Source organism: Acartia tonsa, chromosome 11 (genome assembly GCF_053477335.1).
Source record: "Acartia tonsa isolate MP-2025a chromosome 11, ASM5347733v1, whole genome shotgun sequence".
In the NCBI taxonomy this organism is placed as follows: domain Eukaryota; kingdom Metazoa; phylum Arthropoda; class Copepoda; order Calanoida; family Acartiidae; genus Acartia; species Acartia tonsa.
In genome coordinates, this window is record NC_137270.1 from 30480195 (window position 1) to 30503870 (window position 23676).

The 23676-nt window shown below is 32.7% G+C and overlaps 3 protein-coding genes across 6 annotated transcripts in view; all 3 read right to left on the bottom strand.

Annotated features, from left to right (window-relative positions):
• The window catches only part of LOC145332950 (sorting and assembly machinery component 50 homolog B-like), a 23642-nt gene extending 19320 nt beyond the window's left edge, over positions 1-4322 (bottom strand). Inside the window, exons 1-3 of the mRNA XM_080178070.1 lie at positions 4144-4322; positions 3402-3518; positions 1856-1933 (exon numbers count right to left, since the gene is read on the bottom strand). Coding sequence (XP_080034196.1) covers positions 1856-1933; positions 3402-3518; positions 4144-4302 — 354 coding nt within the window. The 5' untranslated portion in view covers positions 4303-4322. The remainder of the gene's footprint in view (positions 1-1855; positions 1934-3401; positions 3519-4143) is intronic.
• The window catches only part of LOC145332951 (ribonuclease H-like), a 135244-nt gene extending 113149 nt beyond the window's left edge, over positions 1-22095 (bottom strand). The window contains exons 1-10 of one of the 3 annotated variants that reach the window (XM_080178072.1): positions 21698-22095; positions 21389-21454; positions 20957-21016; positions 19752-19863; positions 13301-13380; positions 12955-13021; positions 12447-12544; positions 12082-12213; positions 11349-11418; positions 8021-8063 (exon numbers count right to left, since the gene is read on the bottom strand). In XM_080178072.1, the coding sequence (XP_080034198.1) occupies positions 8033-8063; positions 11349-11418; positions 12082-12213; positions 12447-12544; positions 12955-13021; positions 13301-13380; positions 19752-19863; positions 20957-21016; positions 21389-21454; positions 21698-21779 (798 nt within the window). In that variant the 5' untranslated portion in view covers positions 21780-22095 and the 3' untranslated portion in view covers positions 8021-8032. Of the gene's footprint in view, positions 1-8001; positions 8067-11348; positions 11419-12081; positions 12214-12446; positions 12545-12954; positions 13022-13300; positions 13381-19751; positions 19864-20956; positions 21017-21388; positions 21455-21697 lie in introns of those variants that run through there. The other 2 variants (XM_080178074.1, XM_080178073.1) reach the window with 2 other exon arrangements.
• On the bottom strand, positions 4309-23200 carry LOC145332952 (uncharacterized). 2 transcript variants are annotated; one of them, XM_080178075.1, is made up of 6 exons: positions 23112-23200; positions 22102-22378; positions 7673-7748; positions 6405-6472; positions 5776-5970; positions 4309-4979 (listed from the first exon to the last, which is right to left on the bottom strand). In XM_080178075.1, exons 2-6 carry the CDS (start codon positions 22116-22118, stop codon positions 4826-4828), a joined length of 510 nt encoding a protein of 169 aa, XP_080034201.1. In that variant the 5' UTR covers positions 22119-22378; positions 23112-23200; the 3' UTR covers positions 4309-4825. The 2 variants fall into 2 exon arrangements, with proteins under 2 accessions (XP_080034201.1, XP_080034202.1); XM_080178076.1 differs by lacking the exons at positions 22102-22378; positions 23112-23200 and having other exon boundaries at positions 7673-7979.
• Positions 23201-23676: the final 476 nt, after the last annotated feature.

Sequence of the window (23676 nt, forward strand, 5' to 3'; positions counted from 1 at the left end):
CCTAAAAACCCCATTTCCGCAGGGTTTTTCTTACCTAACCTAACCTAAAAATGAAAAAATTTGGATTTTAATGCAATTTAGATGTAATACCTATAGGACTAGGCTTATATACCAAGTTTGAAGGGTCTAGCTCAATATTTAGACCATTTTGCTCACGGTTTAAGAATAGATGTCATTACGCACCCCCCCCTTATTTAACAAAATGTTATTAACGTGTTTCCTTTTTATAGTTAGTAATTTCAACAAATCCAGGGATCTATGGGGATAAGTTAATAGCCGATAAATTGATGAACTTCCCCAATGATGATGCACAAAATTACCCCTTCTGTAGATTACAATTAGTGGTTTAAGCGTTAAAATTCAGTAAAAGCCCCTAAAGTTGTTAAACCAACGGTTAATAAAACGTTATTATAAGATTTTGGGGACTAGTGTAACAAACAGCCCAATGTCCCCTCCCCCTCTGCAACAAATCAATTGATATATAAGTATAACATTGATAATTCATTTAATTTAAGCAAAAACCTATAATAATACATACGAGAAAATTGATTTAATTTCCAGAAGGATCTCGTATACACGTGGACTTAACGCCCTAACTTAACAATTTTTAGGGTAGCTTTTTATTGGTCCTTTATTGGCGTAAACCTAAAATTAAACAAGGGGAGGGGGAGCTAATAATAGAATTTAAATATCATTTGAATAATTAAATATGTCTGTCTGTCAGTCTGGATTAATCTAAAATATATCTTACTATCTGCTGGACCAATTAGGATTTGCTTTTCAGGGAATATCCCTACTAGTCATAAAATGATTATGGTGATGGAAAATCCCTAAGCTACAAGTATAATTCCTTATAATAAAAGTAAAGGATGTTTTTATGTCTGTCTGTGATTTCAATATATTTAAAATCTTTAAAAATCACAAAACCTTTACTGCCAAAATAGCTAAATAAGTGTTTTTTTGTCGATTTTATTTAATTTTTTTTATTTTAAAGCATTTTAAAGTATCTAAAATAAAACTTAAATCAATTATCCTTCATTTAAAAAAAAAATTTCTTAATTTGAAGCAAAATTAACAGAATTATGAGTTTTTGTTTTATTTTGGAATTCTGGGCACATAGTGCCTAGTACATTCATTTCACCAAAAAAACATGATTTAGAATCATTGCTCGAAGGTGCTTAGAATCACTTGCTCTTGTTCGTGGATAATCCCCTTTTAAGTTGTTATTTAAGAATCAAGATAGACGGCTGAATTTTTTTTGTAAAGATTCCTTATTCCAAAAATTATAAGGGGGGGGGGGGCTGGGTTGTAAAATGTGGTGACTCTGCACACGACATACCATCAATTTTATTTTGGGCGCTACTCCCTTAGTTTAGAGATAATTGAGTGAAATCTTTTTGGTTGTGTCACTAATTACCCAAACTTTTTGTATCTTTAAAAAAAACGGCAACGGGATCGCCGCTCCCAACGTTCACCGCCATTTTCCACCGCCAAACTAAGGGAGTAGCGCCCAAAACAAAATTGCTGGTACGTCGTGTTCAGAGTCACCAAATTTTACCCCCCCCCCCCCTTTACTTGGTCTGTTAGTCATGGTACAAGAATATAAATATCAAAATAAAAGTGAAAGGTACCGTGACTTTTATTTAAAATAAAGTCATTTTTTAAGACCACTGAACTTCTCCTCTTTATATTACTTTGTTTATATGTCCATCTTTAATTCTTTTGTTTTACACTTTTTAGCAAAATGTAAATTGAGGGAGAATTAATTTCTCTTCCATTATTAACCTAATGAGGGAAAGGACTATACCATCTACTCTACATAGATCTAAAGCCCTTTCTTCCTTCCAAAATTTACCTCATTATTTCCAACTAGGGTGTTGATACTTCCCACAACTCTTCTAGTTTCTTCAACATTGTATGTAACTATGTAATCCTAAATAGGTAAAACATTTGTACAGGAGCTGCTACTCACAGTCCACTCGAAGCGACAGTAAGAGAAAAAAAATTTCCCAGACATAAGGCCAACTGTTTCTAAAATGTCCCAATGAACATATAAATTTAGTATAAAAGACTTGAAATCATAAAACGAGGCCTTTCTGAGAAAATTAGATTTGAAAATTTCAAGTTCAATTTTCACCCCCTAGGAGTTACCGAATAATCATGACAAGAAAAGCAAAGATTATTTATTTAAAAATTTGAACAACTTTGCTTTTATGAAGTCTTTTATAAAACCTCTCTATATATGATTTATTTAAGGCTGAATTTCCGTGACCTTAGCAAAGCAACTGATAAAAATGGCCATTAATTAACTCTCTTCAGGAGTGGTTTTATGAAGAACTTTATAAAAGCAAACTTATTCAAAATTTTAAATAAATAATCTTTGCTTTTCTTGTCATGATTATTCGGTAACTCCTAGGGGGTGAAAATTGAACTTGAAATTTTCAAATCTAATTTTCTCAAAAAGGCCTCATTTTAAGATTTTCGTTTTTCCACTAAATTTATATGTTCATTGGGACATTTTAGAAACAGTTGGCCTTATGTCTGGGAAATTTTTTTCTCTTACTGTCGCTTTGAGTGGACTGTGTACTACAAACTAGGGAATTTGTTGATTTCGCTACTCCTAGCCTAAAAAAATGTCAAAAGAACCTCTAAAAACTTGCGATTATAAAAAAAAACTAAAAACGGTAGTTTTCCACTTCCAGTCATTTCTCCAGCTAGAAGCAAGATATTTTAAAGTGGACTTTGTTTTCTGTTGTTGTTGTGGTAGCCACAACCCAGCGTTCATCCATTGTCATCTTCATCTTGATTTTTATCAAGAAGGCCGAGAAATCTGGCTGTTCTACCGGTTTCAGCCATAAGTCTCTGGTGGTCAGGTTAGTTCCTAATTTTACTCATCAATACCTTTTCTGGAAGCACCATGAAGCCATAATTCTATTGCAATGAAATTTTGATTCCCATAAGGGGTGCCTAAATTACTGTGCATGATACTTGTCTATAGTGGAAAAATAGCCTAAAACCATCAAAAGACTTAAATCCAAAAATTAAAAAACTTTAAACCACCAAGTGACCTATGTGAGCTATAACATTACTTAAATCACTGAAACTCTATTCACATCCCTTTTATACAATTTTGTATTCTACTAAAGCAACTATTATTTTAAAAAGCACAGCACTGGTCTGTGTGTTGGTTATGCAAAAGTAATACAACTTACCCTGCAACCAAAATCACTGGTGTCAATCTCTATCTCAATAACATTAAAGCATACACAACTTACCCTGCAACCAGTATCACAGGTGTCAATCTCTATCTCAATAATGTTGAAGCATACACAACTTACCCTGCAACCAGTATCACTGGTGTCAATACCTATCCTAATAATGTTGAAGCATACACAACTTACCCTGCAACCAGTATCACTGGTGTCAATCTCTATCTCAATATTGTTGAAGCATCCCATCTCCAGCAGCTTGTTCTTCACCTCATGGGAGGTCAGGGCCAGCTCTTGGAAGTGGGACACCTGCAATAAGGAAATGTTTCACAAACAGTCATTATATGTATCATGTTTGTATTTTATAGGACCTAAAGGTTAAGACAATGTCCAAAAAATTTATTTACATCCCTAATAATGATACACAAATTATCCCTTCTGTAGATTATAATTAGTGGTTGAAAGTGAAACGTTTGGACACTCAACTAAATGAACCAACCAATCGAAATTCAATAAAGTCCTCAAGGTTCGTAGGTCAACAAATAAGAAAATACTTTTGTAATGTACCCTCCCTCCCTGCATTATAAGTCTCATGTCTGTAATTTTGTGGTATTGGCTTGGTCTCGGGTTCGAGTCTGGAACGCAACGCGTCATACAAGAGACGTTTAGGATTGTAACTCATTAATAAAAGTTATTCCTTAAAAGACTTTTATATATGTGATCATGTAAATCCAGTAAGATCTAGTAGACGAATAAAAATAAAACAATTAAGTAAAATGGGAAACCTTTTAGATTAATGTTTTCTTAAAAACCTACATAGTTGAAAAAAATAACAAACATATTGATAAAATATTATATTTTTGAAGAAGCCACCCTAATTAAAAACCAACATTTTTTTATGTATCATCGATTGTTTGAAACATTTAATTCTTACATTAAACAACTCCTTGACATTATCCATAACAACATCATTCTGTGTCCTGTTCAACCCCTCCACGTTCACGGCCACGACCTTGGCCTGGATGCCGTCCAGCGACACGGGCTGACCGTCGATTGGCACCTGCTGCTGCTCTTTCGCCTGCACAGCACCCATTTTCACTTTCTCTGAAAGTAAAAAAATAACATTTATATAAATAACTTGAAAATTTCTTTTATTAATTTTAATTGAGCACTTTTTGTCAAAATGATTTTATTTGAAACAGCTTTTTATTTTTTAAATTGTAAAATTGGCTTTATAAGTAATATTACCAGTAAAAAAGTACAAAATATCAGATTGACACTTAAAATAAAGAAATTAGTATTATTCATTTGAATTATCTTAAAATAATAGGTATTATAACAATGCAAGTTAAGAAACAAATTCAACTATAAATTACATTTTTTGTAATACATAAATGCGATCACAGATTTTATTGGTTGGTCTTTTTGTAATCAGGAACAATTCCATTTTCAGCTATTGCTAAAAAATGGCTTATTTGAAAAAGTTTACACTAGTACTATCAACAAGGAAAGTACCCAAATGCTAGGCTAGGGGCAAAGCCACTAGATGTGTAAATTGTATCCATGGTTCAACCAAAATATTTTTTCTTTGGATGATTATATTCTTTGAATGTTTGTTAAGTAAGCTTGTGTGTCTCAAGAGTATAATTGTTGATACACAATATTCTGACCTCTTGTTCAAAATATAAATCCTCCAAATTAAGATCCAGAAGTATACAGACACTTTGCAGGAAGGAGTTTAGCTTGGATTGGTAGATAGCTTCACCGTGTCTAAAAAAGGTGTTCTGTTACAGTTTATATTGCTATCGGAAAAGCCTCTAGCATTTAAACTCTGTATATTATAATGGGAAAGGATTGAGTAGAAGAATAGCCTAAAACCTAGGGATGGCAATCCGTCAAATTTTTGGACCGGATTCGGATTATAAGAATCCGTCCAAAAAAAGGTGGGGCCTGCGGATTCTAGCAATATTTTAAAAAGGCTTTTTTGGAAATAAAAAAATTCAAGTGCTACTTATGTCCTAAAAATTAATGTTTTTGATGTTCTCTATAATACACTTCCGAGAATCGAACCAGATTTAAAAGATATTATACATAATGATGACAATCTTTGCCTTCAGAAAGGCGGAGTTGAAAGAAAAAACTCAGAACGCTAATTTTAGCCTACCAATTAAGAATCCGAATCCGCTATTAAAAAACGGATTCCGAATTCGGATTGCCAACCCTGCTAAAACCATCCCGAGAATGAATCTAAAATTAAACAGCCTAAAATCATTATTAATTAATTAAACCCATATAAAGCTTCCATAAAATGGACAACTCAATAGGTTCTTACGGACAGACAAAAATCTTACTACTTTATGTAAAAGGATTATAGCTATATACATATTATATATAGTTTACTTGTTCCATTAATCTGTAACTAGTTTCTTTTTTATCCGCTCTATCTGATTTAATACACACAAGCAATGCACATTTAAGATATTACGTAGAATTTCTGTATTTTTATTGAAACCATATTTAAACAATTTTATTTGTCTACAAAGATTAGTACTGATGAAAAACTTACTTATTAATAAAATTTTGCACAACCGTAGATTTTCTAAGCAAGCCATCAATATCAAGCAAGCTTAATTCATCAACAGTTTCACTGTGTTCAATAGATACACTTTCATTGCGTTGATAATCAAGATCGCTAGAATGGCCGGTGAGCCAGAAATATTTGTTTTCTCTGTCAGGGTCTGAGTAGGTTAGGAAATTGTCACTACAAAATATTTTAACATGGATTAAACAATGACAAGAACAGGTTTGGTTAGGTTATTTGGTACTGGGTGGCCCCGCAGGGTTTAGGCATAGTAAAAAAACACACCCACAACCATACTTTCAATTTCTTTCACAACTAGGAGGTGGGGTCAGTGTTCGAACACAATACTTTAAAAGGTGTGTATACTTACGAAAGATATGACGTTATACGGTTTGAAAAGTAGATAGGTGAAATCAAAATAGGGAACAAAAAGGTTGAGGGAGTGGGGCTTAGAGCTAGGGGGAACACGTGAGAATTACTATCACACAAACCGACAAGCAATATTTGTAGCTGTATAGCTGTCTTCATAAGATCTCTTATTGCAACGTTATTAATTGGACTAAGCTTTTTAGGCTTACATCATATTAGTTAAAATATATTTTTCCAAGTTAAACCTGACAGTTTGGGTCCAATATGAAGCCAATTCTTCTTTAAACGTTGATGAGTAGAAATCAACAAACAACTGGAAATAATTTTTTTTTGTACCAACTAAAGTTAGCAATCTAGGTGAATTGTGTAATAATTTCAATCTACGGATGGTGTAATTTTGTTTAAAATAATTAGGGGTGTGTGGGTTAAGTATATATTTTGTTAAGAAATAAACTTATTTTGCCTTCCGCATTTCTAATAAAACAAGGATGACAACATCCATAAGTAGCGAAGCACAAAAAATTGTGGATGGGAATACGTAGAAGTAGATTTAAAGTGTATTTATTAAATCAAGAATAAATTTATTGGAGAAAATAAACACGAAACCTTGTTTTATTTTGTATGATGAAGACGGTTAAAGTAAATTACATACTAGATGCACATAACAATGGGAAAAAATATTTTGAAACTGTTAATGCAAAAAAGTTTTAAAATTGGACCAAAAATACCAAAGATATGGGGAATTATGTCAAACATATACAAATAGCCAAAAACCTGCTAAAAGGCAGTTTGACCGTCATTGTTTCTTTTCTTAAAACGCCAGAAATTTAATTTTGATATAGTTAACTGAATAATTTTTGAAAATTGGACCATAAACACCAAAGATATGGGTAAAAATGTGAAAAATATAAAAATAGCCAAAAACCTGCAAAAAGGCAGTCTGACTGTCATTGTTCTTTTCTTCAAGCGACAGGAAATTTAATTTTGATCTCTTTATCTGAAAAAATTTCGAAAATCGGACCATAAACACCAAAGATATGGAGAAAAATGTGAAAAATATAAAAATAGCCAAAAACCTGCAAAAAAGGCAGTCTGACCGTCATTGTTGTTTTCTTCAAATGACGGGAAATTTAATTTTGATATCTTTAATTGAAAAATTTTTTTTAATCGGACCATAAACACCAAAGATATGGGGAAAATTTGGAAAATAAAAAAATAGCCTAAAACCTGCTAAAAAGCAGTCCGACCGCCATTGATGTTTCATAGTTAATTGTGCTCCTTAATGATGGGAATGTTGTCAAAAAATTTCAGCTCTCTATCTTTTATAGGAGCCGAGAAAATCACGTTTCCCCCAATTCATTAATTACGGACAGACGGACGGACAGACGGACGGACGGACATTGTGAATTATAGAGTAGCTTCGCTACTAATAATACATTTTGTCGTACACTTTTAGAAATAAATAAACTTTGACTTGAGAAAAGTTAATTGCAAAAATAACCTTTTTTTTTACCTGATTTAAGAAATTGGACGTAGGCTCCTGTTTGAGGTAGATGGAGAATATTGGATAGTTAATCACTAGTACACAACCTGTCATTCGTTGTAAGATTCATAATACATATTATATTAAACCTAAGATTATAATGAACTGGTTGGTTGTCTGTTAGGGTGATGTTTTTTTTTTCCTGCCTTTGTGGTATTGTGATGATGGATAAAAACTTGTTTTTCAAAACTGACTTTTTAAAGACTAGATTTGGCTTTGACCTTTTTTATGTTGTTTTTTTTTTATAAATTTCACAGCAAATTGACATAAGCACTGTACGTACAGTATATGGTGGTCTTCTAATTATCAATTGGGCCTGCATTGTATTTGTTACCGTGTTTCCGCTCCTGAGCGAGCCAATCTATTGAATAGAGAATCATTTTTAAAACAATTTTTTACCTTTATAATAACTAATTTCATTTATTCTTCAGTTTCGGTTTTAAAATTTCCATTTAAGAATAAGGGTTTCTATCAGCGTTTCGGAGCCGTTTGATTTTGGCAAGGCTCCGGCTCCGACCTAAAATCATGAAAAACTCGACATACTTCCCCCCCCCCCACAGTGGGATTTTTGGTCATTTTTTAAATTTCCTCAATTTTGAGTTAAATGTCCCAGGGGCTAGTATTACCATTCAAAAGTTGCCATGCAACAGATTTTTTTATATACTACAAAATTAGGCAAAATACAGCCGTTTTGCTGAACGTGGTCAAAGGAATATTTTTAAAAAGTGAATTTTTTTATTAAAATCATCATACATTGCTTTTCCCACTTTTCCCTAGAATAAATTGGTGTAAAAATCTGAATAAATGATATGTAACAATATTTCATTGATATATACAGATGTTTCTACTTTAAAATGCAAAGAAAAATAAGAAAAGTTGTCATAAATCTGTAATTTAAAATCCAAGAACACCTAATATTGCATCTTAAAATAACATGTATTTTTTACGTTTAAAGGTTTTTCTCACTTGGGGCTACGAGGTGCCAAAAGTTATTTAGGTCCTGATTAAATTCAAGTATTCATAATTCAAGATTAGTTCATAACTCTTGGCACCTCGTAGCCCCAAATGAGAAATCCAGCTTAGAAAATAGATACTGTGAAGTTGTATTAAAATAAATTAAATACCATTATGAAGTCAAACTACTAAAAATTGATATAATTTAATAACACACATATTTAATCTTTAAAGGTTACCTTTCCGTTTTTAATATTGAAGCTATTCTGTAAATGATACGTCCGTCTGTCGGTACATCTGTCCGTTAGAAACATTATTAGGGAAAACGTGAATATCTCGGCTGCTATTTAAAAGACTTTATTACCATACTAAGAAGCATCCAGATTATAATTTACTAAGTCCTTCAGTCTAACGGTAATGGTCTGACAACCAGTTGATTTATATTTGAACAAGGATGACAAAATTCATAAAAGCAAAGCTCTGAAACGGGGTGACAGACAAACAGCGTGAATATGTAAAGTATATATAAATAAGTCTTGTCAAAATTTTGCCTAAATTTGTTGCATAAGTTCTTAAATATAAAATACTGTTTAAGGGTAAACGGACATTGTTAGGAATTGATTATAGAGATGCTTCGCTTATAATATTGTACTTATAATATAAGTTAAAAATCAACATAAACGTATTGACATTCTGGTAATGATTATAGGGTTGATACGCTTTCCAAATCATACAGAACTAATACAGGAAACAATAGAACAATTCTAACATGCCTAAGTTAACGAAAAAGCTAACGTTACGGACGCAGGGACGTACGGACTGACCCTAATTATAGAAAAGCTACGCTGTAATTTTAGATAGACAGCTTTTTTTGGGGGGGAGGGGGGGGGGAAAGATTTACCTCATTGATGGTAATGCGCCCCTAGCATCTAGGGTATTCGAAGGGATATAGAAGGGCAGAAAAATAGCTTAAAACAATACCCAGGCTTATTTATAAAAATGAAATAGCCTAAAACCATCCTATAAGAAGCTTCCCTCTAAAGAACCATATCGGTTAAGGGGTGAGTGAGATTCTTCGCTACACACAAAAAAAACTTTATATTATGGGATGTACTGAAAACATATATACAATGATTATTATGAAATAGTTTTAGTAACAAAGCTGCTCAATTTTTATAAATGTGCGTATGTCTTCCTTTTTGTAATTCTGAAACATTCAAATTAAATTTGATTTCTAAGCCACTATTGTTTTCTGTCTGTCCTTTAACTTTGTTTGAAATACTTAATTTATATTGTTCTTTCCTTTCAATGCCCTTGGTTTCTAAATCTAATAGTAGTTCCTGAATCCACATTCATTTACTGTAGGTATTACCTAAACTCTCCATCCAACTATTAAAATTTAAAAATAACAAGGATGACAACATCCATTAAAGCGAAGCTCTGAAACGGTGGGACAAACGAACATTAACACTTATAGATTGTCATAACTAAATAATCAGAACGTAAATGTATAAAAGTTTAACAGAATTGTAAGTAAATTTGTTGAAAAACTGAATAATTACAGGATAATTTTTAAGGACATTGTAATAGGGCTCGGCAAATATACCTCAGGCAAACCTTTTACAATTTTAAATATCAACTAAAAGGTCGAACCTGACCCTAGTATGACAATCCCTTTTATCAAAGATCTTTTAAAGCATCAAAATGGGTTAAAATTTATAGCTTTTTCACAGCTGATGCGCAGCTGCCGAGCCCTGTATACTATTTATTGAAAACTTAGAAGCATATGATATGTATATTAATCATATACGTACACCTTAAAAACTCTCCAAAAGTTTAATTTAGGTCTAAGTCGATGTTAAAAAAAAATTCTTTTTAGCAGAATAATATAAGAAATTTCGAATTTTTAACTATGTGAGTAGATTAGTTCTAGGGACATTTTTCTTATTAAAATCACAATAATATGTATATTATATGTTATATTACATAAGCTATAACCTGTATATGAAAGGTTTTAACTTTATTTTTAGATAGAATACGCTTTTGTTGGCATTTGTGACTCATAAAGTTAAAAAATCCCCAAATCAGCCAAAAAACCCACTGTGCCCCCCCCCCCCCCCCATAAAAATATTTTTTATTTTTGACTTTTGAAGGTTTTAAATGTTCAATTTTTGATAAAAAAAAACTTAAAAAGGGCATTTGCACATGACAAACCAGAGTTACCAAATTATAATTTGTAAAAAATCTCTTTATTTATCTAGTCCGGTGCCGTTTTTAACGAAAATTACGGCTCCAGCTCCAGCAAAATATGGAGCCGTGGAGCCTCCCGGCTCCGAAACACTGGTTTCTATTATTTGTATTGGGCTAAAAAATAAATGATAAAGTTAAAGTCTTTTGACATCAAAATAAAATATTATTAGTCAAGCTAAGATTTTAAGAATAGTAAAATAGGACATAAAAATCAATAAGAAAGCTTTCATGATATTTTAAATTAAGACTGCCCAGTCACTGGTTTCCCTTATTTTCCATCTGGACCACTATATTTTTTTGGTGAAAAAAACCACGTATTTTTTATGCTTATTTTAGGTTAGGTAAAGAAAAGGTTAAAAGAGCCCCATAAAGATTTTGTCCCACAATGTTAGAGCCCCCTGCAGAGGTGCTATAGGCAAGATTAAATTGAAATAATTCTCTCCTGTCGGCTTCTTCATTGCCTTTAATACCAGCATGTCCGGCTACATATGTATACTTCACTGTAATATTACCTACAAGACAATATTAAAGTAAGGTATGATGATGTAATAAATTGAGTAGAATCACTATCAGATACATGAAAAGGACCTCTTACGTCGATTTTCTATGGTTATGTTATTTTTCACACCGGTACATAAAGACACTATTGTCAATTGTCCAACAGCAGCAATAAATATTGTATATTTTCCCTTTACTTAATAGGATACCTAGTGAACAATAAAAAATTTTTTTATTATTTGTGTATGAACATAACATCAAAACTGTACTGTGGTTGTTTGTTGCTGAGATCATTATGGTAACAGCAACAAAAAATCTATAAATACATACATACACAAGAATAATATGATTCATACAACATCACTACTATACTCACGGATCTAAAGGGATAAGACAATGGCCGATAAAAATCATACATATCAACAATGATGACAAAAAATTACACGTTCTGTAGATTACAAGTAATGGTTAAAACGATTGGACACTAGTGAATAAACTTAATGAACCAACCAATCAAAATCCAATAAAAGCCCCCAAAGTTGTTTGGACAACTAATAAGAAAACATTACTAGAAGGACTAGTATAATAAACAACACAATGTCCCCTTCCACCCTGACTATACTTTAGGTTGTATTCATCCCTATACATAAGATCTCCACCCAACAACCACAACCCACCTTTGTTAATCTCTGTTTCTAATGCCTCTAAGTCCTCCCGGTTAATGACCGGTTTTTTGCTCGCCGTCATCCAGTTATTCCGCTTCCAGCCGTGGATCCATTTAGTCATGCAGTTGATTAAGAATTGCGAATCTAAAAAAATTATAAATAATAAGAACAGCAAAACTGATATATTGATAAATCGAGTTACGTGTATATGATATTGATCTAAGATCTTTATTGGGACAAAAAGAATGTGTTTTCATAGTTCAATTACAGTACAGTAGCAAGCTACATTTCCTGCTATCAATATTTACAATATAACTATATTGGACAACGAACCGTTTTAGCAGCGCAGCTACTCTTTCGCTGGTTTATACACTAACCTGTATGAATATTTAATTTTCTGATGCCCAAGCCTCTAGCTTGAGCCACTGCAAATGTAGCTGCCTGAATTTCTGCTGTGTTGTTTGTGTGTCGATTACCTGTTAGGTTCAACATTTAGCTGGCTTTATATGTAACAAACAACATATTCTTACGGTAACCGACAGACAAAATTTTAGCGATTTTTGTTTTAGAGGATTTAACAAAGAAGGGTACATCTTACCTATTGTATTCTTACATAAAATTAACAGGTTTTCTTTCTGTTGGTCTGTAGCGAAGAATATTGCTAACCGTTTAACTATTAAGCTTCTTATATTTCCAAGAAAGGTTTATAACTATTTTCTAGTAGAGTACCCTCACGCTCAAAGAAATATCGCTCCTAGAAAAGAATGACGCCCTCTCCATTTTTTATTTTAATCTTTCTAAAAAAAAAAAAGAGTTGAAAGTAGAGGGTCGAGCCCCCCCCCCCCTCCCTCCCTCTAAAAAAACATATTTAAGCAGCTAAATATTCCTTTGACAGGTTCCCCAATGTTATGAGGGGATCCATCACCCCACCAAATACCAACACCAGCTCTGTGTAAACATTATTATCAGTGTTATCCAAAGAAAATTTTTATACAATAAAGCTTCCATTATTAGTCCATAGACTTAACAAAATCATCTAGTTAATGCTTATTTAATGGCAAAAACATTTAACATGGAATCCACCGGGTACCAAGCTTAAAACCCAGCCCAAAAGTGGACCAATAACTACTATTCGGAAATAAAATATTAATAATTTAATACTTTTTCATTTTACGTTAAGAGAGTCCCGCAGGGGTATTTCTTGTATGAAAACACTGAATATTATGCCTAGCGCCCTTCTTTCCGTTATCCGAGCAAGCACCGTCTGTGTGAACAATTGTGTAGCCATTCTCGTCTTCTGATAGGTCTGTCCTGAATATATAAATGAAAGAATTTAGAGTATGTGGATACTGTGAGAGTTTCTCGCATACACTGATACTACTTTCAGCTGGCTAATGTAACGATATCCCCCATTCCATCTCCCTCCTACTGGTGGTACGAACTGACCAATAAATAAGGGCCAATGTAGCAACCTAAATTGACGACAAAATTTGATTTTTTACCCCTTCCCACACTAAAGAGATCAATGAAATTTAGACTTTAGGCCTTTCCTTACAGACCTCTTATTATTACAATTCTTGGGTTCTTAAATATACATTAACACAGTGGTCCTCAAGGCAAAAGAAGTTTGACAAAACCTACCATAAAAACGGACTATATGGCCATCAAATATACACATTGGAGGGCCAGGAACTGATTTTCTTAAAATCATAGCTGTTCCTTCTTGGGGTTTATTCCATTTTAAAGTTAACAGACCAAATTCCCTACAAAATCAAGGTTGTTTGTCGCGATTTTGTTGCTTTGGATTCAAACCTTTATAACTTTGGCTGTATGAAAGACTCATGAAAGCTAAACCTACCATTGGAAAGCCTATTGAATGACAATTTCAGACATAGCTTTAAATTTTTTGTAGCTTTCTTACTTTTTGCTCTACAAGGAAAATTGTAACCAAAGGAAGAAAATTTATTGATAAATCTATTCTCAGAAAGGCTTTCACTAGGGTATTTTGATGTAAATTTTTCATGATTTTTCTTATGTTCAGTGATTCTTTTGATGACTAATGCAAATAATACACTTTCATACATTTAATTTGGTATATTTGCATTTTTTCTACCTTGTGCCAAAATTTTTTTATAAAAATTATAAGTTGGTGTAATTTTTTTTGTCCAAAATTGTACATAAATTTCAGGAATAAATATTAAGAACCATCAATTGCTACATTTTACATGTGTAGTTTTAAATTTCCTATATTTATGGTTGTGTAGGAGCCTCAAAAATGCTAAACCTACCATTGAAAGCTTGTTGAACACTCTATCCAAATAAATCTACGACTTTAAAAAAAAAATTGACTTAAAAGGCTTGCACAGGATTTATGTTAGGTGTAATAAATTTCACCAAAAATGTTTTCTTTCCTACAAGATTTGAAGTAGAAGGGAGGTTACAAAGCAGTAATAGTTATCACATGTCCTGTTTCAACACCAATCTATGGAGGGGGTGTGCCCCCCCCCCCCAAAAAAAAAAATGGTGCAGGGCTTAAGTGCCCCCCCCCCTTTCCCCCCCTAAAAAGGGAGGGGGGTAACATTTTGATAGTTGAAAATAATGCAAAATTTAAAAATTAAAAAAAATATTTTTTTCAAAACTCAACAAGATATAACATACCCCCCTCACCCTGGCCCCCCTCCCCTACCCCATATCTATGGGGAATAATTCACAGTTGGGGGAGAGGGGGGGGTGTAAAAAGTGCATGAAAAGTGCTGAAATTTATTTTATTTTCCTAAAATATATAATATTTACCCCAGGGGTAACACTTTTATGGGGTAGGGGGGGTATTATCTGCTATATATCTTTTTTTTTAAATTAGGGGGGGGGGTGATTTCAACCCCTCCCCCCACCTCCTTAGACATCTCTGGGAATTTTTTTCATCTTTTTTAACTCTTCCCCTTCTAAATTCTGGTAACTTCCCCCAGTTAAGGGGGTTAGGGTGGGGCTAACAATCCTTCCATTGAAAAAAACCTGCTCACGTTCAATCTGCACAAAGTAAAGACCAATTTAACTTTGGGCTCGGGAACGAAGTAGAGGTTGGAAACAACAATATGATGTTTGGCTGGGAAACCGCTAAAGGACTAGTCAGGCAGATGATTCTGAATTCCCGCAGACCAGCAAAAATTTGCACCTGGAATGTTTGGACAATGTTTCAGTCAGGCCAGAAAGAAAACATTTGCTGAGAAATGCTTAAAGCCAGTTTTGATATCCTGGCTATCACCAAATTAAGGTGGACAAATAATGGAGAGATTAAACATCATTCTGGCTTGAAAATACTTTACTCAGGCCATATGAATGAGAATCTAGGACATAAGCAAGGGGTGGCTCTTATGCTGACCAAGCAAGCAGAGCAGGCCATGATCAGTTGCCAACACCATGGTCCAAGAATCATGGAGGCTTACTTCAAATCCTCAGATATAAACATCAATCTGTGAATTATAGTAGCATATGCTCTTACAGAACAAGCAGATACAGAGGTCAAAAACGAATTTTATGACCAGCTTGACTCTGTATTTAAGAATGGTCATAAAGAAAAGGACCTGACCATGCTCCTAGGAGATTTCAATGCTCAAGAGGAGAGTAATAATGAGAATTTAGAAGAAGTCATGGGCAAATATGTCCTAGGCTTAAGTAATGGCAAGGAAAATGACAATGGTGATAGACTTGTAAGTTTTTGTACTGAAAACAAACTTGTCATTGGTGGAACCATCTTTAAACACAAGAAGATTCATACTGCCACCTGGAGATCACCAGATCAAAGAACCTTTAATCAGATAGATCACATCTGTATATCTAGACGTTTTAAAGGTTCTCTCCTTGATGTCAGGGTTGAAAGAGGACCTGATGTTAATTCAGACCATTATCTTCTATCTTCTAAAGTTCGGCTTAGATTTAAAAAGCAGGACTCAAACCCTAACCCCAGGAAGAAATATAATTTAACAACCCTTCAAAACTCTGAAAAGCTACAAGAGTTTAAGCTCACTCAAAAGAACAGATTTGAGTTGTTGACTCTTCAAGAGGAATATGGAGTTGAAGATATTGGGCAAAGTATCAAAAAAGTTTATGATGATACTAGCCAAGAATAATTAGGTTTCAAAAAGGCTAACCAAAAGCCGTGGATCACTAAAAGATCCATTGATCTCATGGATGTAAGACAAAAGACACTTTCTAGAAACTCTCCAGAAGATAAAGACCTGTATAAGATGCTCAGCAGGGAAATCCAAAGAAGTGTCAGAATTGACAAAAAAGAACACTTGGAAAACCTTGCTATGCAAGCAGAAAATGCTGCTAATCAAAATAGAATGAAAGATGTCTATGAGATTACTAAGAGCATTGCAGGTAAAGTACACAAATCAGGATCACACATCAGGGACAAGGATGGTTCACTCCTTAAAACTGATGAAGATATTCCAAATAGATGGGCAGAGCACTTTACTGAACTGCTAAATCTTCCAGTTCCAGAGGAAGAAACTGAGATTCCACCCTCAATCAAAGAGGCCATTAAAAATTTGAAAAATAACAAGGCCACTGGACCTGATAACATACCAGCTGAGGTCATAAAAGCAGACCTAGATACATCAGCTGAGGCATTCCTACCTTTGATCACAAAGATATGGAATGATGAGTTATGCCCAGAGGACTGGAAGAATGGACATATCTCATTACTAGCCAAAAAAGGACACTTCACCCAATGTGGAAACTACAGAGGGATAATGCTTCTTTCAGTACCTAGCCGTATCCTTAGTAAGATTCTTCTTAATAGAATAAAGAAAAAGGTTAATGAAAAGCTAAGACCTAATCAGGCAGGATTTAGACTAAACCGTTCCAATATTGATCAGGTAACCTCTCTAAGAATCATCATAGAGCAATCCAAGGAATGGAACTCTGAGCTCTTTGTAAACTTCATTGACTACAAAAAAGCATTTGATTCTTTAGACAGAAGATCTCTCTGGAAAATCTGCCGACACTATGGCATTCCAGAAAAGATAATCAATATCATTAAAGCTATCTTTCATAAAGGAGGTGGAAATGTAATGTATAAAGGTAAACTATCAACCTTTTTTGAAATTGTAACAGGCGTCAGACAAGGATGCCTTCTTTCTCCCTTCCTTTTCCTCCTTGCCATTGACTGGATCATGAAGAACTGTGAAAGTAATGATGGCATTTGCTGGGAGCTATTTGGCAATCCAAAATATTTGGGAGTTTTGGACTTTGCTGATGATATTGCTTTGTTAACAAGCAATACAAGTCAAATGCAAAGAAGGACTAACATGATAGCTGAAACTTCCAAGAATATTGGACTAGAAATTAATGTTCCTAAAACCAAAATACTCAAATTAAATGCAAATTCCCAAGAACCAATTACTATTGAAGACCAAATTCTTGAGGATGTAGATTGTTTTGAGTATCTTGGAAGTAAAATTGATGAAGCTGGATGAATCATATTATCAAATCTTAACATTTTCTAAGCACCTTTCAATAAACTGATCAACTAAAAACGTCGTATTAACAAAAATATCAAGGATTTAAGCCTTGATTTTTTGGTATTTTGGGAGGGAAAACTGGAAAAACAGGGAAAATCTGAACTTTTTTCTTCATTAAAATGTTTGTAGGGATATTTAACTTGTCACATATAGTTTAAACTATTTACTTACTGTTAAGCATTTATTTTATGACATAAAATTGTTAATTCATGCTGTAATAACGTAGAAATTAAGTAATAAAGATTTATTTTAAGTTCATATTATTGACAAAAAAATACCTTACTGTTTACAAAGGGTTGAATCTCAGAGATTATTTGAAGTGATGATATCCTTTTTTATTGTGTTGGACTATAAACAACCCACTTTGGAGAATTAGTTTACACTTTTATCAGACTGTTTATAAAGAAATATTGCATCTTTATTATTTACAAATTTTGTAATTAAAGGTGGGCGAGAGATGGGCCATCTAAAGTTAATTGGATACTAAAAAAAAACTGTTTCTAGCTTTGTTATTGTATTTGGTTTTCAATAAAAAATATTGCTTATTTTATCAATTTCTAAGTAACTATACATTGGTTTAAAGCAAGGATTATGTTAAAAGTTAGCTTAACCGTTAGGAAAAATCAAGAACTATGTGAAAAAGTTTAATTTTAGCTACAATGGGTGAAAAAAAGAATTTAATGCACATTTTATATAATAAGTAAAATTTCTTCCTTTCCCTGTACCTTATAATAATCGTCGGAAAAAGCCGTTTTTTAAGCAAACAAAAGCGCGTTTTGCTCTATCTGTGAGATATTATGAATGAGATATTGTTAAGATTTGATATTAAGATGAGAAAAATTTATGTTTACAGTTCCTTTAAGTGAACTGAAAGATTTAAAAATTCCATCTTTCAGCATTGCCTCAAAACGTGCCCAAACAAAGGAAGATTGGAGAACCATTGTGCCTGGCCTACGTTCTGCCGAGAACTAAAAGACAATGATGATGACTCTTCATGCACTTTTTACACCCCCCCCTCTCCCCCAACTGTGAATTATTCCCCATAGATATGGGATAGGGGAGGGGGGCCAGGGGGGGGGGGTATGTTATATCTTGTTGAGTTTTGAAAAAAATATTTTTTTAAATTTTTAAATTTTGCATTATTTTCAACTATCAAAATGTTACCCCCCTCCCTTTTTAGGGGGGGAAAGGGGGGGGGACCTAAGCCCTGCACCATTTTTTTTTGGGGGGGGGGCACACCCCCTCCATAGATTGGTGTTGAAACAGGACATGTGATAACTATTACTGCTTTGTAACCCCCCTTCTACTTCAAATCTTGTAGGAAAGAAAACATTTTTGGTGAAATTTATTACACCTAAAATAAATCCTGTGCAAGCCTTTTAAGTCAATTTTTTTTTATGTCGTAGATTTATTTGGATAGAGTGTTCAACAAGCTTTCAATGGTAGGTTTAGCATTTTTGAGGCTCCTACACAACCATAAATATAGGAAATTTAAAACTACACATGTAAAATGTAGCAATTGATGGTTCTTAATATTTATTCCTGAAATTTATGTACAATTTTGGACAAAAAAATATACACCAACTTATCATTTTTATAAAAAAATTTTGGCACAAGGTAGAAAAAAAGCAAATATACCAAATTAAATGTATGAAAGTGTATTATTTGCATTAGTCATCAAAAGAATGACTGAACACAAGAAAAATCCTGAAAAATTTATATCAAAATACCCTAGTGAAAGCCTTTCTAAGAATAGATTTATCAATAAATTTTCTCTCTTTGGTTACAATTTTCCATGTAGAGCAAAAAGTAAGAAAGCTACAAAAAATTTAAAGCTATGTCTGAAATTGTCATTCAATAGGCTTTCCAATGGTAGGTTTAGCTTTCATGAGTCTTTCATACAGCCAAAGTTATAAAGGTTTGAATCCAAAGCAACAAAATCGTGACAAACAACCTTGATTTTTTAGGGAATTTGGTCTGTTAACTTTAAAATGGAATAAACCCCAAGAAGGAACAGCTATGATTTTAAGAAAATCAGTTCCTGGCCCTCCAATGTGTATATTTGATGGCCATATAGTCCGTTTTTATGGTAGGTTTTGTCAAACTTCTTTTGCCTTGAGGACCACTGTGAACAATTATGGAGAATTCTTTAATTACCTCTGCACTAACCTGTCTCGTTTAACATTGCTATGTCCAAGTGGTATAAGGTTTTGTATTGATTCTGTTGCTTTTCTCTTGGCTGTCGTCAATAGCTGATTATTTGGTGTGCCTGTATTGTCACAATTTAGAAGTTTATAATGAGAAACGGAGCAATTTCATAAGTAGACGTTTTAAGATCTTATAAAAGTTATTAGTTAAAAAGTAGAAAGATATACAGTGTGTTTTTTTTATGAGATCTTTTTTGAAAGCAATTTTACCCCACTTATAGTTATCAGAATTTAATGATTAATGGCTTATTTTCTTCGTTTTTTAAGGCAATTAATAGAACAACAAAAAAATATTTCAGTTTTTATTTAAAAAGTACAGTAAAATCTAAAATTCAAAACTTAGGTGTCAACATCTAAAAATGGTTTTAGCGCCTTTTTCTTATGCCTAAATCTTCTAAGAAAAAAATTGGATTTTCTGTAGTAGACTTTGGAGGGCTAGTACTCCCTCCCTGGTTGAGATATGACCTTCAAACTTTGATATGTTCTAGTACATGTCCCAAATAGTATCTGTATACATTTTTAGCTTTATATCTAAACTTTGAAGTGTTTTGCAGCCATTCTTGCAAAAGGTTGAATATTTGAGCATTAGAAAAATGCGCTAAAACCATTTTTAGATGTTGACACCTCAGTTTTGAATTTTAGATTTTACTGTACTTTTTAAATAAAAACTTAAATATTTTTTTGTTGTTCTATTAATTGCCTTAAAAAACGAAGAAAAAAAGCCATTAATCATTAAAATCTGGTAACAATAAGTGGGGTAAAATTGCTTTCAAAAAGTTCTCAAAAAAAAACACACTGTATCAGGAAGAAATATGATATTGACTGTTAAATTTGACTAAACCCCATTTTTCCCCAAATATTTTCAGCTGCAAAAGTGTGAAAAAAGGATTTCCAGAGAAAGATCCTAGTTAAGTTTAATGACACTAGTCCTATCCCCGTATCACAGAGATATCTGATTTACCTTCTAATAACAATTTTCTCCTTACCTAAATTTAAAAAAATGAATAAAAAAAAACAATTTTGCTTTCAAATATTCAAATCTAGTTTAGGTACTAACAAACCTGAAAATTCTAATAAAATAAAAGAAATCTGTAAATTGAATGTCGTGCTTCTAAATGATTTAATATCTTATTCAAAGATCCTCTAAATTCTTGCCTGTTCCTGAACCGCCATCTTCAATGCTTTTAATCAGTGTACCCAAGTCGTCGGAAAGCTCTAAAATAAATAAATCCTCATTCCTCAATCATAGAATAAGAAATATTCAGAAACTGAATGGTTCGAGTCTAACCATATGGGAAATCTCTATTATTAAGTTTAAAATATGTAGGTAAGCTTCGGTTAGAAATAAATCTTTGGTATAAGGTACTATATTTTTGGACTTAAATCCAAGAGGTCAATTCTCAATAAGATTATTATAGTGAATTGACAAAACCCTTACAATAAATACAATGTTTTGTTTCATTCTCCAAGATGAAATGATTTTCCTACAACTTTCAGGTTAGAGAAATATTGACAAACACAAAAGCATCATATTACCTATTAAAATATATACATTATATTTGGATTATTATAGTGTGAAGGGTTTACCTATAATTTCTTTATCTTTCTTCTCATAATATTTTCTATTCTCTTCTTTCATCAACACAAGTCGTCCTAATCACCCAAACAGAATGTTTACTAGTTTATGTCGTTTTTTTGTGTTTCATTAATTTACATTCTTGTAACTTTTATTCATTAATCATTTGCAGAATCAAATTATGACTTTAATGTTTTCTGAGGGAAAAAGGCCTTTCTTACTATAGTCATAAAAAAAGTTACAAAAAACGCTCAAATGATTTTGCCCTTTCAAGCCAAATTAGACTGATATGAATAATTACATAAAGATTAGATTCCTGCCTTGAAATCCCCTCAGCTCATTTAAGATTTTTCTATTATCCATTTTTGACTGAAAACTTAAAAATTGTCGAGCAACAAACATCAACAAAACATTGTAGAGATTATCTGAAAAAAGTAAAAAAATCTGTTAAGATAAAAATACTGAGTTCAGTTGTTTCAAAATAGGAATCTAATAATGCTTTAAAATAAGTCACTGACAGTCCTAATTAAACCAAAAAATATCTTCGGTGATAAGACGAAACAATGTACCTATGCTTTAAATTGGGTTGAAAATTAATTTAACTTAACTCTAGAGGAAAAAACATACACATGGAAATATTGTATTTTGATGTCAAATACTTTTGGCAAATGTTTCCTATTCATAAATAATGTTAAAATGGCTTTATAATTTATATGAATCTTTTCCTTTGTGTTTCAGCATTTGTCTAAAATCTGTTAAAACTTGTGGAATATTTTGAAGAAAATGTAGAGTTCTACAGAGGATAATAGCATCGAATCTGTTAGTACCAAAATGTTTTAAAGCGTCTGATAAAATTATGTGATCATTATTAATAGTAATATGCAAATTTTTCTCTATTCTAAAAACATTCTAAATTCTACATATTGCTACAAATGATCACATTCCTTTAACATGAAGCTGAACTATAAAGTTTTCAGGTTTGTTTACATCTTTGTCAATACCTATAATTAAGAAGTACAAATCATCAATCTTTTATAGTGGCGAAGCTACTCTATATTTCAAAGTGCCAGTTCTGCTTCGTTGATAGGGAAGAGGTTTTCTCGGCGCATTGCTTTTCGAGAAATATTAATTGTGAAAACTTTATTTCTTTATAGTCTAAATATCGAGTTGGACCAGAAAATAAAGTTTCCTTAGCTCTAGATTTCTTGAAAATTTATTTTTCTTTATCTCACTTCATTTGTCTGTCCTATTTATACTTAAGAGCTTTGTAGATTAGGAACGTTGTCATCAGAGATGGTAAAAAAACAGGTTTAAAAAAAAAGAACAAACCAGCTTTTTTTTTTGGTTTAAACCGTTTTTTTAAAACCCAGTTTTTTGTTTTTATAATAATATCCAAATTATAGGCCTGCCCCCCCCCCCCTCTTTTTTCATCCCCCAAAACGAGGGGTGCCCAAATCTGCCCAAAAGAACCTGATAAAGGGCAGCCCAAAACCGCCCGCCCGATTTGACAACCCTGGCTGATACGGTAATTTAGGTTTTTGACACTTATTTACTGTATAATTTACATTATAAAAAGATATAACTGGAAAGATAGGCCTTTGTATAAATATTTAAAAAAAAACATTCCCACCTTGTTTTTTTTGTTTTTTTAAGCTTGGTTTTTTAATGCCAACTTCGGTTGTCACTCTTTCGTTCTTATTTAAAATTATGAAATATATTGTATTCTTTTGTTACCTGTTACATTTAAAAATCCGTTTAGTTTCAGTTGTTCAATAAGATCACCAGAACCACATCCAACCTCAAGAATCGTACAAGTTGTTCTGATTCATTAAGTTTTATTTTAAGCTATGATTTTGAGGTCAAAATCTTTAAAAGAAACAAGCATGAAATAAGCTACACTGCATGAAGTTAGTTTAGTAACTCATCTGATAATCCTCTTATATAAAGTAGCAAAGATTTTTTTGTTTGTAGCTTAGGATTTTAATAAGTATTGAACCAAGTAGGTTCTCCATGTTAGGGAAGCTTAATATGGGAATTGCGATGCATGGTTTAGGTCTATTTTATATTTAGATTTGGATGGTTAACGGCTATTTTTCTATTCTTCTCCCTAACATTTTGAATACAACATGCCTTGGTGCTAATGGCGCATACGCTAGTCTTTTATAATTAAAGAACAGACAATTAAGCACTATTTAATAAATGCCCGGAGGAATTTCTGCCATTTCATCATTCTTATTAAAATTTAATACTAGATTTGCATTGTAAAATTGAAATGGTTATTGTGAATATTTTTTATAAA